The sequence below is a fragment of the Rhododendron vialii genome, chromosome 5a (genome assembly GCF_030253575.1).
Source record: "Rhododendron vialii isolate Sample 1 chromosome 5a, ASM3025357v1".
NCBI classification, from domain to species: Eukaryota; Viridiplantae; Streptophyta; class Magnoliopsida; order Ericales; family Ericaceae; genus Rhododendron; species Rhododendron vialii.
In genome coordinates, this window is record NC_080561.1 from 26,922,150 (window position 1) to 26,939,931 (window position 17,782).

Genomic DNA, 17,782 nt, shown 5'->3' on the forward strand with positions numbered 1-17,782 from the left:
CTGGTTCTACCCTGTAGAACTGCTGGTAGAACATCTCCTCCAACTGTGAAAGGTCTATATTGAATTAGGTGGCAAGTTGATGTACCAAGTGAAGGCTGTCCCAGTAAGAGAATTGGGAAAGAGCCTCAACTTTAGAGCATCAATGGTTTCAGCCTCTCTACATTGAACTTGAAACTTGGCAATGTGCTCCACTGTTGACTGCGCGCTTTCACCATTAAAGGTCTGGAATTCTGGAACTCTATAGTCCTTCGGGAAAGGTGTATTGTCTACCTCCTCGATATGAGGCTTCCTATACATTGGCCTTCCCAAAGGTCTGAAACCAGGTCTTAACTTCTCTTGGAGCAAGTTTAGGACTTGATCCCTTCCCATAGCAAGGTCCATAAGAGGCAGCTGTGGGTGTGCCTCTTGTGCTTATTGGTTCTGGGCTGGACTTGCCCTCCGAATGTCAGAGCTTTGAGGAGTATGAGTAACTCATTTATCCTTTCTAGAGCCCTGGCCTCCTTGCGAAGGCCTTTTGTCCGTCTTGTCAAATTTGTCAGGTTTGCTCAAGTCTTCAACCAAAACAAAACCTTTGATCGTTATTTGCTGGAGGTGTCTGGGCTCCTCCAATCACAACTCCCTTCTCTTTTTGCCCCCCCGAGTGCAGGGCTGCTAGATGAAGTAGCGTGGTAAAATGTTTGAGAAGGGGGAGGAACCCCCAATAAGCCAGCTTGGTCTTGACAGTTGCCATAAACACCAAACGTTGGAAAACCCTGCTGTTGAGGAGCGAGCGATAGCCTCTCTGTAAGCGTAGCAACCATTTTGTTAACTGCTATGGTTAGAGGTTCCAAGAACTGAGAGAACGATTGTGAAATTGAAAGTGTCACGTCGTGGGAGATCTCAAGTCCTACCAAAAACATATAATTTTTTACGCTGTCAGTAGCGTCGCTAAGATATTGAGCGCTGATCTGAGGACCAGCTTCCTCGAGTAATGGCATGTCGACTGCCACTCCCTCAGGACTCTATGGTGGATCCGGGATGAGTGGATCCGATTGTTGCTGCTGTTGTTGCTTCCTTGACATAATAAAACCCTTAGAGGATAAGGGTCCCACCAGGCGTACCAAAAATTGTTTCGGCTCCGAAATTGCTCAAGGACTGAGCAGGCGTGCCAGGACTTGTTGCGTCCAACGTAAAGGACTGAGTGCTCCTTTTTCTGATTTTGAATCTGTAAGAGCGATCGTGCTGCAAACCTAAGGGCTAGATTGCAGTGTTGGTTCGTGGTTTTACCTCTACGAGCGAGGACTTAATAATTTCCTAACCGTGTAAGAAAAGAAGTAACAACGTAGAATAACTTTATTACGTCGTAATAATAAAGTTGGGGAGACAAGAGAGACGGAATAACTTTACTATATCGTAATAATAAAGTTGGAGATACAAGAGAGACGGAATAACTTTACTATATCGTAATAATAAAGTTGGGGTATGAGAGAGAAATGAGACAATTGGTTCACTGGGAAGGCTTTGGTTTAAGCGTTGAGCTTGATTGGTGTGTAATCTTTTTTTCTTCTTGACTTCTAGTATTTATAGGCAAAGAGCATCCACGGTTTTGCATGCAAGAGGATTTGTTGTCTTCACCTCGTAGCGCCATGTGTCCATATAACCTCCACTTCATGGGATCATGGGTAGTTACCAAAGATAGTGGGCCATTTTGACAAGTCAAATAGCCTTTAAAAATTAAATAACTACTTGCCCACCTCCTGAACATACGAAAATGGAGATCATGGGCCTATTCTCCAACTTCCTAAGTGTCCACAGCTTGCCATGTGTCCAAAAATCCCATGAGGTCAAATGGTTTCTCAACTTTTCTCGGTCATGGGAAGTTAACAAAAATAATGGTACCCATTATTCCCATTTTACAGAATATTTTGGAACCACCAAATAATCACTATGGGTTATGGCCTCTTTTCAATAATTAACCCCAAAATATCATTAGCCCGTAACCGGATTAAGCTAAAATTAATTGGGCCTAATTAATATTGTCTTGACCCATTAATTTTAACTCAATACATCTCTATTTTTCGGCCCAATTTAATCAAGTAATAATTAAATGGCCTTCCAGCGCTAATCCAAGATTTGGTGCAAAAAACGGGTGTAAACAGGTACCCATTTAAGGTACCATAAAATTAGGTGGCCGCTATTTGCAGCGTACATCTTGCTACTCGCAGCCGATTAAAACTTTTATCAATTACGGACAAAAATGCCCTCATGTAGTTTGACCATTATACCCCTAAAACCTCATGTTATTTGACCATTTTACCCTTTAAGAATATTACATAACTCATTACATACAATCACAAAAAATCATCTCCCTAATTTCCCTCCCTCCTTCCCAGAACGTCTCCTCCCTCCCACATTCAAACTCCTCCATTTTCATCCCTACCCAACTGCCATCACCCACCACCAGGCCCCTCCCACCAGCAGCCAAGTCTGCCTATCTTCCTCCTTTCTTCTTCCTCCTACATTGTCAATGGAAATCTCGACTGCTTCCTCTCCCTCCATTGATAAACAAGAAATAGTTGACCCATCAATACACCACGATTTTGAGTCGGAAGATAACACAATGGATGTTGAGAAACATGTCGCAGATGTTGTAGTGGCGGAGCAAAAATCGTAGCTCAAGAGGTTAGCCCGCCCTCCATTTTCAATTTCAATTCTGGCCCGACACAGTTGAACACGCAGTGCCAAAAATTTACTAACTTTTCGGACTCTAATATCTGAATTATGTACAACTATTCGGATATTAATATCCGAATATTGTCAACATTGTTGGACTCTTATATCCAAATTTAGTGCCAATTTTCATATATTAATATCTGAATGAAACTGCAGAGAATCCTGCACTTACAGTTGGATACACAATGCCAAAACTTTACTAACTTTTCAGACTCTAATGTCTGAATTATGTACAACTATTTAGATATTAATATCTGAATATTGTCAACATTGTTGGACTCTTATATCCGAATTTAGCGCCAGTTTTCAGATATTAATATGTGAATGAAACTGCAGAGAATCATGCACTTACCTGGTTTGTCTTTGGGTGTTACAGGGTGACACTTCAACACTTGGTAGTTATGTAGGGCCATCGACTATTCCTACTTTGACTTGTCCTCCATACGATTATACAGAGTATTTTACAACGGAGACGATGAGTGTTTTTTTGATAGAGTATTTATCTTGTGCAATCTTATATTATGGGCTATAATTTTTTGTTATGTGTGTAGGTTTTTCCATCCGATGAAGCGTTGGTAGATTGAATAAGATGCACTAGTAAACAACACGGGTTTATCATTGTGATTAAGGGTTCTGAGAAATGTATTAAGAATCGCACACATAGGATGAGGTTTTCATGTGAAAACAGCGGTAAGTATAGGCCGTTTGTGAAGAAGGTTGATGGGAATGAGGTAGGTGTGAAGAAGAGAGTGCGGTCCACAGGCACCAAAAAATGTGAATGCCCATTTGAATTGAAAGCTGTAAAGAGCAATGATGGTTGGACTGTCTCTGTCCACAATGGCACTTACAACCATCCTCCAGCGGTGTACTTGGAGGGTCATTTGTATGCCGGGAGGTTGTCGGCAGAGCAGACTAGCACGATAGTTGATTTGTCAGTCGCTTTGGTGAAACCCAGAGAAATCCTAACCCATTTGAAGGTTCAAGATCCTGAGAATGTAACGTCTATCAAAACCGTATACAATGTACGACAAAAGTACCGAGTGATAGAGAAAGCTGGGAAATTAAAATCTAAGTACTGGTACATAAATCAAAAATTAAAGTCCAAATTTTGTTATAGATGTCGAATATTTATTTCCGAAATTAATTTTTCCCAAATGAATGGGCTGTAATGGACAAAAAAGAGTCTGGATATTAAAAGGGGAGTTTGAAAATCAACGCCCTTATTTATTATTGGTTAAAATGGGATGTAATTCTTCTTCGTATAATGTGCCAACATGAAAATATATATTTGTAGGAATTTTATTCCTCGTAAAACGTGTTCTTCCTCGATATCCACCCCTTCCCCTTGAGAGTCAATGTTTAATTGTGGTCGGACACGTTAATGGCGATCACTTTGTAATGGTACATTTGCGACCAAATTCCGCCATCACGCCTATTGCAAGGAATTAGTATATACATCACTACTCATTCACGGATGGATGGGTTACACAATCTTGTGACAAGATCAAAGAGTTTAAAAACATAGTGGGGAATGATGTGGCAACGACGGACATAATCGAACTAGACTAGGTTGGCTCGAAGGACTTTTATGTAAAATTTGAGTTCGTAGAATCTTATTGTAAAATATGAAATTTAGGCAAACCATTTTTTTTGGTAGTGTTTTATGTTTGTCTATAGCATTGTCCATTCGTACGGCACTCTTCATTTAAATCTAAATTTTCACATACGAGTATTGTCTAGCGAATTATTTGTGCCTAGGAAAGTATCAAGAATGATTCAAACCATAAAATTTACATTTTGGTGCCCTACTTAGCATTCATATTTTCACGGTATCCAATTATCACAAATATGCTAATAGTTATCCGCAATAAAACAAAAGTCATTCCACCATGGAAATTAGTCCATAAACCATGGCCATAAAGTGTCCAAAATAAATACAAGGCCATAAAGTTCATAAAAAATAAGTCATGGAAAAGACAAGTCTCAAGTATGGTCACGGTGCCGGCACCTAGTGTAATGACTCGATTAACGATCCGAATTTGGGCCTGCTATGCTTGTTTCAGCAGCCTTCGGTCCCCTCAAAGTCCTTTGCACTTCAACAAGTGCTTGTCGTAGATCATACGGGCAAGTTGAAGTCATAGCCCTAGTCCCACCCAAAACACTGTCCAAAATGGCCAAAGCCGCTGCATTGCGCTCTTCCGCACTTTCGGTAATTTTGTGCAGGAAACACAGTTTTTCAGCAGAGCAATCTATGATCAAATATTCATTAAAAATCGTGTACTTCATATTTTTTGATGATTCCATCATCAAAACAACACCAACTTAACAATCTTTAAGACTTGAAAAGACCCATAACCAATAAACTTGTCTAAGTATAACAAATTTGATGAAAAACGCAGGTTTGGTTGCTGCCCAGATTTTTCAAAATTTCTCAACATCAATAGCGGTAAGCAACTTCAAAATTCTACAAATTCATGCTCATAATCCATCTATATACCAACTAACATGCATCAATCTTGGTTTACATGATCAAAATCATATTATCCATACCAATTAACAATATTTGAGAATTTAAGATGAATTAGGTATAAAATCATCGTGTAAGCACTATAGAATCCTAATTCTTAAATCTCTTCTATGTAGGTTGATTCTATATGCACATATTCATCAATACTCATAGTTTAAGGAAGATTTCTTACCATAAGAAGAGAAATTTTCAGATTACATGTCAAACTCCAAGAGATTACGTCAAGTTTTTCAAGCCAAACTAGGGTTTTCCTATTCTTTTTCAATGAAGAAGAAAGAACTCTGAGTGGGGGTAATGTTATGAATGTTTATGGGTTCTCACTCACAATCGGATTCTAATGGCTAAAATAGAAGGGCAAATCCGACTCTAATATCCGAATGGGGTAAAATACTTTGGATATTAAAATCCAAATGAGACAAAATATTTCAGATATTAAATTCCGAATGACTTTACAAATTCAGCTACATATTAAAATCCGAATGAGGCAATAAATTTAAGATATTAACATTTGAATAGGGGGGAAATAATCAGACTTTAATATTCGAAAACTTTGTCAATTATTTCTGGACAATGTCAATGGTTTGTGTTATTGTCTAATCAGTTCACATTATATGATGAAAACGTTTAGAATGGAAAACTTACAGAGACCCATTATAGAATTGGGGTAAAATACATACACGTCTCGGGGTAAAATTTAATGTCCGAATGGAGTCAAATATTTCAGATATTAAAATCCGAATGAGGCAAAAAAATTCAGATATTACATTCCGAATGAGCTATGCTAACAAATTCAACTGCTGCTGTAATACATAGGGGCCAATCGGCCAATTGGATACTAAAATCCGAATAAGCCAATAAATTTCAGCTCTTAAAATCCGAATAGGGGGCAAACAATTAGACTTTAATATCCAAAATTGTGTCAAACAATCAGACTCTAATGTTCGATTATATTCGAAATACACGAAATAGCAGTACGCTTGCGGGTTTCTGAAGAAAAAAATCAAACAGTAAAATTCGAATAAGGCAAAATAGGCACGTAATAACAACAGTAAAATTTTTACCAATGTTTGAACTTCGAAATCGTCGATGTTGCTGGCGCGTTGTGCTCTTCTCTCACATCTCCTTCACCTCAAACATGTGCTGTTGTTGTGGTGTGGTGGGAGTGGTGTTGTGGTGGTGACTGGGGAGAAGAAAAAATAGGAGGGGAGAGAGAGAGAGAGAGAGAGAGAGAGAGAGAGAGACGGGGTGGGTTTGGTGCTGGAAGTGGTGACTGGTGAGAGGGGATGGGTTTCGTGTGATGGGTGTGGCGGTAATGGCGGACTGGTGGCTGGCGGTGGGGGGCAGAGAGAAGGCCTGGGGTAGAGAGAGAAGGCCTGGGGTAGAAAAACGAGGGAGAGGGAGGGTTTGTGGTTATAAAAGGGTTGTGGGGTGTATATTTTGTGGGTTGTAGGTATAGAAGGGTAAAATGGGGAGATCATGGATATTTTGTTGGTTGTAGGTAGCAAATTCTTATAAGGTGGTATGTTGTAAGTAGTAATCGACTGCGAGTAGCAAGAAGCGGGCTGCAAATAGCGGTGGCCTAAAATTAATATCTTAGGATATACCCTAACACCTTAGGCCATCCACAATGGTATAATCAAAAATGGATAACTAAAAGTTGACATATCAGCTTTTGATTATTCATTTAAGAGGTTGTTAAGCTTACCAATATTGAGGTTCACAATGGCCGCTTCTAGTCCATAACCAAAATAAGAGGTCAACAGCCTAAAATCGGTTATCCAAAGCTTAAAAATGCTTTTGATTATTGAAAAATGTTGCTAGTTTTGATTATCCAAAATCTAAAATTTGATTATTTTTAAGGATGTTGCTAAGTTTGATTATACCATTGTGAGCCATCTTTTGCACAAACATTATTAACTTTAAAAACAATTGACATTTGATTATACCACTGTAAATGACCTTAGGTTGTCACATTTATTAATAGTAAATATATTTTTATAAAAATATACCCAGTAATAATTAAGTATTTCATCACTCTCATGGTAATTAAGTTTCACTTGTTCACGGGCTAGGGTTCCCAGTCTCAGAATCCGTTTCTGCTCGACGACTCTCTCTCGAAAAATAAAAAATAAAAATACCATTCTCTAGGGTTGTAGGGCAGTGCTTCATATGCTCCTTCCTTCCTATTCGATATCCTTCCCCTCTATATATATATATAATAATATATATATATATATAATGGAGTAAGAAACACTTTTGGGGGAGATTTAGCTTGTCAATTTAGGTTCAATTTGGACAATTTTAGCCCCTATTGCTAGAGTGTTGTGCTTGTTCGGTCGTCCGGGATGGTCATTTTACGTTTAGAACATAGTGGGCTACGTGGCGCTGAAGAGAAACCCTCAGGCTTTCTCAACTCTTCCTTAGCCATTCTCTCTCCCTCTCTCACCACGACAGACAAACCCTCATCTCTCTCTCTCTCCACTCAGGGCAGGCGACTCTTGAGCACCAGCGCAGTCCAAATTTCGGGCAACCAACACAGCTATCGCGCCGGTGAGTCACTCGCACTATATCAGTTTAACAAGTTTTGCATGTCTCTCAGTAATCTCAAATCATCTCCCTTCTTCTTCTTCTTCTTCTCTCTCTCTCTTCGTAACTTTTTTTGCAGAGTTTATCACAGAGCTGATTCCGTTCCCGATCTACAGTTTTCCGTCTACATTTTTGGTAAGTTTTTGGACATGATTTCGGTTGTACAGAGGGAATGTTTTGTTTGTTAAATTTCAGATTTTCTGCGAAACCGTGGGAAAAAACTCGATCAAGTTTCTTGACCAATTTCTTTTTCCAAATAATTTCTTAGTTTCAACATATTGGATAGTGGTTTCAGCTTTGATCAGTTCCCTTGGCCTGTGCTGTTTTGGAATTTTTAGTTTTGCTTCTCCCTTCTTTTGCTCTTTGTGGGCCATTCAGTTTTTTTCGCAGTTTTTTAGATTGGATTTCTTGAGCGCCAGCTTTCATCTTTATGCTCTGAAAAGAGTAGTGGGATAAAGATTACTTTGTGTAACTTTATTTCCTTAAATTTATTTAAGACTCGTAGATTGGTAAAACTTATTTCGCTGAATTTGTAAGTGCTTCTCCTTAGTCGGCTCTCTAATTGTATCAACAATCATCTTTATTTGTAAGTGCTTCTCTTTTGTTTGCTTAAAGATATGCTTCTAATTAATCCATACGATTTTCGTAGCTTTTTTTTTGTTCAAATCTCCAATGTATAGCAAACATATTTTTCTTAAACCCTAACTCCTCCAATGGATGGACTTTAAACTCCAATATGTAGTGATGTGTTTAGATTTACTGGACTTATATTTACTCTAATATGTGGAATAGAGCTCAATTCTTGGATTGGTATTTTGACTAATAATTTGGTATTTTGTGATTGAAGAGTGAGTAGATAATCAAATTAGCACATATTATGCAGCTTGTTAACAAGATAATTTGCAGGATTGACAAGTTCTGAATCTATGTAGGGAAGAAGCTTTTATATTTGATTAAAGCTAACATGTTTTAAATCGAAATTCGTAAGTCTTAGTTGGTAAAAGAGGACATCATGGCATAGATATTAACAAAGATACTTAGAACGCACTCTAGGATTTAGACTCCGTTGTTGTGGTAGGATCCATATGATTTGATTTCACTCCAGCTGCTAGATAAACAACATTAGATATGTAGAAATCAGAACTATTTTGCTTTAATTTCTTACCAACCAAATGGAAGTTTAGTTTTTGGATACACTTTCTTATTTCTCCGCTTTCCAGTCTAAAGTGGGTCAAGCCTATTGGATTTTTGTAGTTTATTGAGTGATTTTGAAAGTTGAAGCTGAAGTGGAGCTCCGAAGTTTTTTGGAAGGATTTTGGGTATGTTTTCTGTTCACTTTTCCAGGTTTCGAAAGAAAATTTATTAAATATTAGCCATGATCTTTATTAAGTGTTTTTTTGGAATCCTGGTTATTATGAATCACTAAGCATATTAAAAAGTTATTAGCCCCATTTGGACATAATCGCATTTTGTTGGGTTACTTAGTAGGAATGGTTGATGGTGTTGATTATCCCTTATTAGTTCAATACATTCTCGTCGGTATCATTCCTTTTGCAAGGCTGATTAGGAACTCATGAGTTGTCGTCATGAGATCCATCCGTTGTTTGGTGTGACTGATTGTAAGCATGTATTCCCTAATTCCTTCTTAGAATTTGGAGTAGGAGATGCTTGCTTTTGAGTTTTGACTGGTTGTACGAAATTTTTACTTGGTGTATGTGTTTTGGTTGAATTTGAATTCTTATAATGTGATTGGTGACGGGGTTTTCCTTGCAAAGATGGGTTTTTGAACTGCATTGTCAATTTCGGATTGTATCTCTGTTGATGTACCAGTTTCTCAAGAAAGTATGAAGCCAACAATGGCTCATTTTCTGGGGACACACATTGATACAACTACTTCCAATGGGCCTTTTTAAAAAAAGTTTTACTCATTAGTTGGGTTAATCTTTATCATGTCTATTCTTTCTGTTTCTTTGAAAGATATGTTCATTGTGCAGTGATCAATAGGATTAATGGGAATATTGAATTGTGGAATTGAAACTCCATTCTAGAATGAGAAGATCTATGCATTTACGGAGATTATAGTGCTTGAATAGACTGAATGAAAACTATTTCCAACCTTGCAGGTACCTATAGTGTTGTCAACCTATAGTGTCGTCAACTGTGCACATGTGATTGGCACTGTAAGTTCCATTAATTAACGAACTTAAATTGCTTATAGTAATGATCAGTTTTATGGGGAAGATTACTCATAGTTTATTAGTGATGTTCTTCTAAAAAGAAGAAAATTTTGTTGGACAATGATCTGTAATTGTATGGTTTTGCAAGGGTTAGAGTCTGATGTATCATCAGTTTTGTAGATACATGGGTGTCTTATCCTTTACCTTTAAACATCAATTCTCATCTTGATCCATCAGACTCTAACCCTTCTACTAATATATTTTATAGAAATGTATCTAATGCATGTCTTGCTCATTTATTTCATGAATCTCTTCTTGCTAGCAACCTACTTTTGGAAATCTAGAAACATGTGTCTTTTAAAAGAGACTAATATTTTGGATTTGGAATATCCCAAAATGGAAAATGAGGCTAATAATAAGCGGAAGGTGTACAAGAATGATATCATAATCCTCTCTGGCTTTTGAAGATTGAAGTTAGTTGCATTCTTCTATAGTCATTGATATTTTCAGTCATTTTCAATCTCAACTAGGTACTCAACAATGCTAGCAGAAAACCTGGTGAACTCTCCATTACTTGCAAGTTGATAAATTCATGCATAGCAGCTGCTCAGGAACAATTGAGTACTCAGCATGGAGAAGATGAAAATAGTACATGTATTTCTGTTGGGTTAGAAGTCGAAAAGCATAAACTGCAGTTTCTTAACCCAAAATATTTTTTTCCTTTGACACGAAGAACTTGCAATCCAAAGACTTTTTCTCTGTCTAACTTGCACAAACTCTACTTTGATGCTAGCCCTTTTGCATTTGTATAGATAAACCTCAGACTAGGACTGATTGGTGTTAACTTGGATCCCACGGGCCAGCTGGGCTTTATTCCCACTGGCCCTGTGTGAGAAGTTGGTGTTCATATGCATTATTTGCTTAGTTTTTTTTTTTTTTTTTTGCAATAAAAATTAAGTCTGTAGTTGAGCCCTCATATACAAACTAGGGATCAATTTTTTTAGTTTCATTTTCATATTTGGATGTGATTGAGATGCGGCTAGAATGTGCTCATCTTTTCTACAGTTTGCATTGTTTAACCTTAGGCAATATGTAGCGCTTCTGTTGGGGTTAGATTACGCCATATTTGGATGACTTCTAAAGATTTGAGCTTGCTAATGTAGTTTGGAATGGTCAAAGTTGCTAACTCTGCATATTGGTGATGGTATGTGGGCAAGATATTCCTGTGTTTATTGGAATCAAGTAAAGTAACATGGGTGCATCTATAGTCTGGTTGCTCCATGTTGGACGCATCCATTAATCTAGGTTATTGACAATCGTAAGCAAACAACAGCAAGTTCAATAACAAGATTAAAAGATGTGGTTGTGGTGCTACCCTTTCACGCCGATCTTTGTTGTATGATTATAACAACTATTGAATTTCTACATTGTGCACCTGAAGGGGAGTATGCTTTGTCCGTGTTGTACATATTTTTTCCCGGTTGTTAACTCATGATGTGGAAATGTAATGTTTTAGGATTTCCATTGATGTTGGTTGTGTGTATCTCTCTGAAGGTTAGTCAAGGGCTTTGTTAGGAGTGTACATAGCATTGTTGTAAGCTTAATATAGGCAATTGTACTTTTAGTAATCTAAGCCAGATTGATACTTATGAACACTATGTTTGGAGGAAATAGACAGAAAGTTGTCTTGGTTTCTTCTTGATTCTCTATTTCTTGATATTTATGCACCATAGATACATTATACAGGGGATTATTTCAGTTTTCCCATTCCTTTTCTTTCTTGTATTTGGAATTTAGACTCATGTTTGCAATCCAAAGACTTATGCTTTGTCTAACTTGCACAAACTCTACTTTGATGCTAGCCAAAGTCGTGCAGTTAGTCATAAATCGTAGCTACTTATGTAGAACAAAACTATTGCAAACAGTTAGTTATGATCAAACCCATGATCAAACTTATGCGCACAACTTTTGTCATGCTCATACACATCTAAAATTGCTATGCTCATACACGTCTAAAATTTCAGAAACAATCAAAACCAATCTTCACAACAGGCATGACAAACGTGCCTTGCACGTAGCAAAGCACCTAGTATTCATCAAGAAAATAATCTCACCTCTCCGCCTCCGCAGCGCCACCACCAGTTCACGTAGGATCAGGCTCCAGGTCAGTTTTCATATCTCTCTCCAGTGCCCTCCTCAATCATTTCGATACTCCTATGTCCTTCATTCTCTCAAAATCCTTGTGCATAATCGAAAGTTTAAGCTTCAATCTCTCTTTAATTGCATTTTTCGCTTTACAATATACGGTTATTTCGTCAGTGGCTCATAATTGATTTCGTTAGAACTGTCTCGAATTGCATCTAATCTCGACTTTCTCGGTTTAGATGCAAGCGATTTTTCGAGTTGAGACTGTTACTGAATTTTCCGGTGTTTCGTGCTCTCATCAAATAGCATCAAAACCAAATGGAATTTTCTGGTATTTCTAGATTTTTTGGTTGAAGAAATAGTCGATGTATCAAAAAATCCATTTCATCAGCCGATTATTTGATTTGTTATGAATTTGTTAGTATGTTATGCGTAACTGCCTAACGTGTATGTCTATAATGTTCAAATTTCCACGTATGTTATGTATATTGGTTGTATCCAAACTACCCCGCACAATTTTCTTATGAAAGCTATATTTTTCACTTGATCGTCCCCATAGCTGTCAAAATCCATAGTTCTCCCAACACAAATCAACCTTAACTCTTGCTCTTTGTTAGGCTAAACTGTGGATGTTTGATCAGGTTAGCTAAACACAGCTCAAACTTAGAATAGAACCAGGTATATACCACCCTTTAAATGTAGATTGGAGAATGGAGAGGTGTTGGTTGCCGATGAAGGGGAGGTAGGGAGCTGGGGCAGTGGAGTGGGAATTAGGATGGTGGGCATAGGAAGGAACTTTTTCTTTTTTTTCCTAATGGTGTACATTTATGTTGTGTGTGGCAATAGGGACTAAGCCCAAGCTGGAAATTATAGCTCATTCATGTGCCCCGATCACTATCCATCCCCTAGCATACTTCCTGTATGTCGTGTACAAATTCTTACCTCCTCAATTGTCTCTCTCGGTGTTAGGGTCAACCATGGCAGGAGGGAAGATCAAGAAAGAGAAGCCCCATCGTGGTGGTAGTGGCACTGCCGCCTCGGCAAACCCGCACTACCAAGGGGGCATACCGTTCCACAAGTCAAAGGGTCAGCACATCCTTAAAAACCCCCTGTTGATCGACACAATCATCGAGAAATCCGGAATCAAGAGCACAGATATTATCCTTGAGATCGGTCCTGGTACCGGAAACCTGACAAAGAAGCTTCTGAAAGCCGGAAAATCTGTCATTGCAGTTGAGCTTGACCCCCGTATGGTCCTCGAGCTCCAGCGCCGCTTCCAGGGCACTGCCTTCTCCAACCGCCTCAAGGTAAGTTTTGCTATGTTTAGATTTTGAGCTTTGTTTGTTGTTTTGATGTGTGTGTATATGTATGCTTGCATAGTTGAGGTGTGGATTTCTTTAGTCCCATTTAGTTCTGTTTCTGCAATGGCTCTTATATAATTATATCACACTGGAGGATGTGTGCACACATATGCAGGGAATGTTGCATCTCTGTTATTCCTGATTCTTCCCTTATTTACTGTGTTTCCTATTTGTTGCCGCCCTCCTCATTTTTTTTAAATAAAAGTGAAAATTTGCAAGTAGTTAGCAGAAATTCTAAAAGTGGAAGTAGTTTGGGCAAAATTTGGAATAAAAGAATCGTTGATTACCTTAAAAAAGGTTGGAACGCCAAATTGTTAACGAAATACAGCTATTTTGTTACCAAATAGCTTCCAAATTCTAAAAGTGGAGCTTTTTTTTTTTTTTTTTTTTTCCCTTCAAGTTATTGTTTGTTTACTAAATTGTAAACCGCATTCTCGGCTGATTTTGGTTTGCTTCCGTTCCACTAATTGCTCGTTTTTGTTATTTGGTGAATAGTTTCTTTGTTTGCTTTGCGGATTTGGGATATATATTTGCTCTAGTAATATCAACAAGAATTGAAAACTGGTTGCTCTAGACCATGTTGGGTCTTGGGGGAGGATTTTGTTTGGCTGATCTACGAGTGGCACTGGTAATATGATTTGCAAAGTGTGAATTTTTTTTGAAATTGAAATTTTGGTATCTATTCTGAATCTATAGGCTGCATATCTTGTGGTTGGATTGTATTTAGTATCTTAATTTGTGAAGCAATCTGACAGACATAGCATTCACTCACATCAGTGGCGACTCTAGGAAATAGTCTTCGCGGGTCATTCATGAACTCAAATTGCAGGTGTTCTACAAAAATCGTTCTTTTACACTCAGTTTATGTATCGTAGATTCGCACGTCGGTATGTATGGTGTGCCGTTAAGGTATACAGTAGAAGGAGTTAATGTAATGTAAAGCAGTAATTTTACCCAATTGAATGTGCCAATTTATATTTCATGTACTAGAAATATAGTTTATGATACAAAATTACCTCTCCTGTTTCCATCCCCCGGTGAGAAGGCAGAGAGCAAAACCAACCCAGCAAACCACTATTATGATGCCCCTACATGGAGTCGTGGACTTCTTGCAAAGCTTGCTAAGCTTCTTCATGTGACAGACATTGCAAAAGTAGCCCTTTACATCTTCAATCATATAACATGGTCTGGTAACAAAATCGCATATGAAACCATGGATCTTCGGGTGTTGCAAGCATATTTAGTCAATGCATAAGATATAGTTAGAGTTACGTTTTGATTTTACCTTTAAACATGCCGAATTGTATTACCTCCGTCCCAAAATGTTTGTCCAGTCTGCAAAACGAGGACTAAAAAATAATGCATTTCTTTCAAGAAAAAATTCAAACTTTTTTCATAAATTAAAAGAACTCATCGATATCTAGTAAATTGTTGAAAAAAATTTAGGTTTTTCTTGCAAAATTTGTATTATTTTTACGTCATTGTTTTGCGGACTGGACAAACATTATGGGACGGAGGGAGTAATATATGTATTGCATTGCATGTGTATCACAGTGTTCTAAAAGGCAGCCTAGGCGGCGGGTTGCCTCCACGATTTTTCCTAGGCGGTTTGTTGAGGTGCTCGGCTGGCGTAGGCGGATAGGCACTCGGTGGGCGCCTAGGGTTTGGACTCTCCCAAAAAAAAAAAAAAAAACCCTTAATTGCAAGGCAGCCTAGGCGCTAGGCAGTGGGTTGCCGCCCGACTAGCGCCTAGTGCCTTTTAGAACACTGGCGTATCGTAAGTTTTTTGACGCATAAGTTGTGTTTAGAGATATTTATCAACTTTAGTCTTTAGCCCTAAACGCACTGAATCGTGGAATACCTATCATAAAACCCAAGATTTTGACGACACTGTTAATTACTACTACTAATCTAGTTTCAACAAATTGTAAACTGAGAGTTAAAAAGTCCCTACCTAAAAAGTGGTATGTGATTGAGAAGTCAGAGCACATACTTCTCCAAATCATATGTTCGCCATTAATGTCATAAAGCCTTGTTTTTTTTTTTAATAGTTGTGATCCTAAATCAATATCTATCTTTGATCCTGATTGATACTTCTTTGAAGTAGACATAATACTTTGTGCCATAGCTATAGCTATGTTACTTGGAACGCGGATCGTACCGGTACGAGGAATGGGAACGTGGTACGCCACATATCTAAATTGTGGAACGCTAGGGATAGGCTTATGTAGATATCAAATTCAAAACTTACCCTTCCAAGGGATAAAACATTTAGTGAAATAAGTATCATTTTCCAAATTATTAGTGCAAAATATATTTCTAGGAACATAGTGACCGAATTTGGCCATTTCTCTCACCAAAATTCCAGCCTCTCTAGATTTTCCACATTAATAAGTTAATTCTTTTAGAAAAAAATTTGGGGATCGCTTTGGGTCGCTATATTTACTGTTTTGGAACGGAAGTGTACCATGTTTCTGGATGTTCATATTGGTATGCAATTTGCTAGGGTAGTACCCAGGTAACATAGTGCCATAGTATCTTGCAAGAGAGCGACAGGAGAGGTGCAAGGGCGGCTGTTTCTTCTTAGACTGAGACTGTAGAATGAGAGAAGTTCGTGAATTGTGAAATACGTTTTGGAGGAAAATTTATTTGGTGCTACTGCTTCATGTGATGGGGTCGTACTTTTTTTTTTTTTCATTGTGTCAATTATTGCAAGAAGAGAATGGGACAACAATAACAAAATCCATCTCATCCCCAATTATTTGGGGTATGGTCAGAGGAGGATTGGAGACATGCCTAACCTTTAGCAATATATGCACAAAGTGGTTGCTCTCAGAATACCACTGGAACAATGGCTCCCCTATACCTCCAAGTACAAAGGAGCTAAAGGGATGTTTTGTTGTAGAACGATGCCAGTATCAGATGCCAGAATCAAAGTCAAAAGGCATCAAAGAGGGCAGGCCTAGAGACTCAAATCAATTTTTGTGTGCATTTTCTTCTCCATGGGGTCAAATGACCCCACTTCTTCACAAGTGGTGCTGCCCCTGATTCACACTTAAACATTGTTTAGTTTTTCATCACATTCTCTCATATCCTATTGAAGTACATCATTTTGATAATCTTCGTTCTAGTAAGATATCTGGGCATTCTATGAAGCTTGTTCATTTCAGTGGCACTTTAAGAATGGTGGAGATGAGTATATATATTTATACACACACACACACACACACATATATATATTTGTGTGCATGTGTGTGCGTGCATATTCATTGTGTCTCACAACGACAATGTGATGCAGGTTATCCAAGGAGATGTGCTCAAGTGTGATCTCCCGTACTTCGATATCTGTGTGGCAAACATACCTTACCAAATATCCTCTCCTCTCACTTTCAAATTGTTAGCCCATCGACCATTATTCAGGTGCGCGGTTATAATGTTCCAGAGGGAATTCGCCATGAGACTTGTTGCCAAGCCTGGCGACACTCTCTACTGCCGCCTTTCAGTGAACACCCAACTCTTGTCTCGCGTTTCCCATTTGCTAAAAGTAGGAAGGAACAACTTCCGGCCTCCACCAAAGGTTGATTCTTTTGTAGTTAGAATCGAGCCAAGAAAACCGCAGCCTTCAGTCAGTTTCAAAGAATGGGATGGTTTAGTCCGCATTTGCTTCAACCGGAAGAACAAGACCCTAGGTTCCATATTTAGACAGAAATCAGTATTGTCAATTCTAGAGAAGAACTATAAAACGTTGCAAGCATTGCAACTCTCTCAGAATGGATCATTGGAGGATACAGAGATTGCAGTAGATGTATCCACTTTGGCAGACACGGCTGAGGATTTAAGTATGGAGATTGATGATGAAAGAGATGACGATGATATGGAGGTAGAGGTGGGGGACACGAGGGCGTCTGATTTTAAGGACAAGATTCTGGGTTTGTTGAAGCGAGGAGGTTTTGAAGATAAGAGGTCATCAAAGCTCTCACAAGAAGATTTCATGCACCTGCTCTCTGTGTTTAACAAAGCTGGAATACATTTCTCTTGATTGCATTGGTAACTAGTTACTTATCCTTGTTTTTGTTTTTGTGTGTGTGTGTGTGTGGCTAATTTAGTTATTTTTGTTGAGTTTTTTTTTTTATCCAATTTTGTGTAACGGTGGAAGGATACTAAGATACAGTGATGAGGCTTTCGAGTTACCTGTCGAAGAATACTCGTGTGTTTGTGCACATGAGTTGTCTCTGTTATTGATTTGCAATTCGATATTGTTCTTGTGGAGCAAA

At 38.3% G+C, this 17,782-nt stretch overlaps 1 protein-coding gene across 2 annotated transcripts; it reads left to right on the plus strand.

The window, feature by feature from the left end:
• The first annotated feature begins 7,365 nt into the window (after nucleotides 1-7,365).
• On the plus strand, nucleotides 7,366-17,782 carry LOC131325627 (ribosomal RNA small subunit methyltransferase-like). 2 transcript variants are annotated; one of them, XM_058357961.1, is made up of 4 exons: nucleotides 7,366-7,432; nucleotides 12,093-12,166; nucleotides 13,117-13,454; nucleotides 16,807-17,782. In XM_058357961.1, the coding sequence occupies exons 3-4, from the start codon at nucleotides 13,125-13,127 to the stop codon at nucleotides 17,545-17,547; spliced, it is 1,071 nt and encodes a 356-aa protein (XP_058213944.1). In that variant the 5' UTR covers nucleotides 7,366-7,432; nucleotides 12,093-12,166; nucleotides 13,117-13,124; the 3' UTR covers nucleotides 17,548-17,782. The 2 variants fall into 2 exon arrangements, with proteins under 2 accessions (XP_058213944.1, XP_058213945.1); XM_058357962.1 differs by lacking the exons at nucleotides 7,366-7,432; nucleotides 12,093-12,166 and adding exons at nucleotides 7,624-7,789; nucleotides 9,080-9,144.

Excerpts from the sequence above, each read along its gene's own strand:
- LOC131325627 (XM_058357961.1), top strand. The coding sequence starts at position 13,125 with ATGGCAGGAGGGAAGATCAAGAAAGAGAAGCCCCATCGTGGTGGTAGT. Across the intron at positions 13,455-16,806 it reads CCTTCTCCAACCGCCTCAAG|GTTATCCAAGGAGATGTGCT; the intron begins GTAAGTTTTGCT and ends AATGTGATGCAG.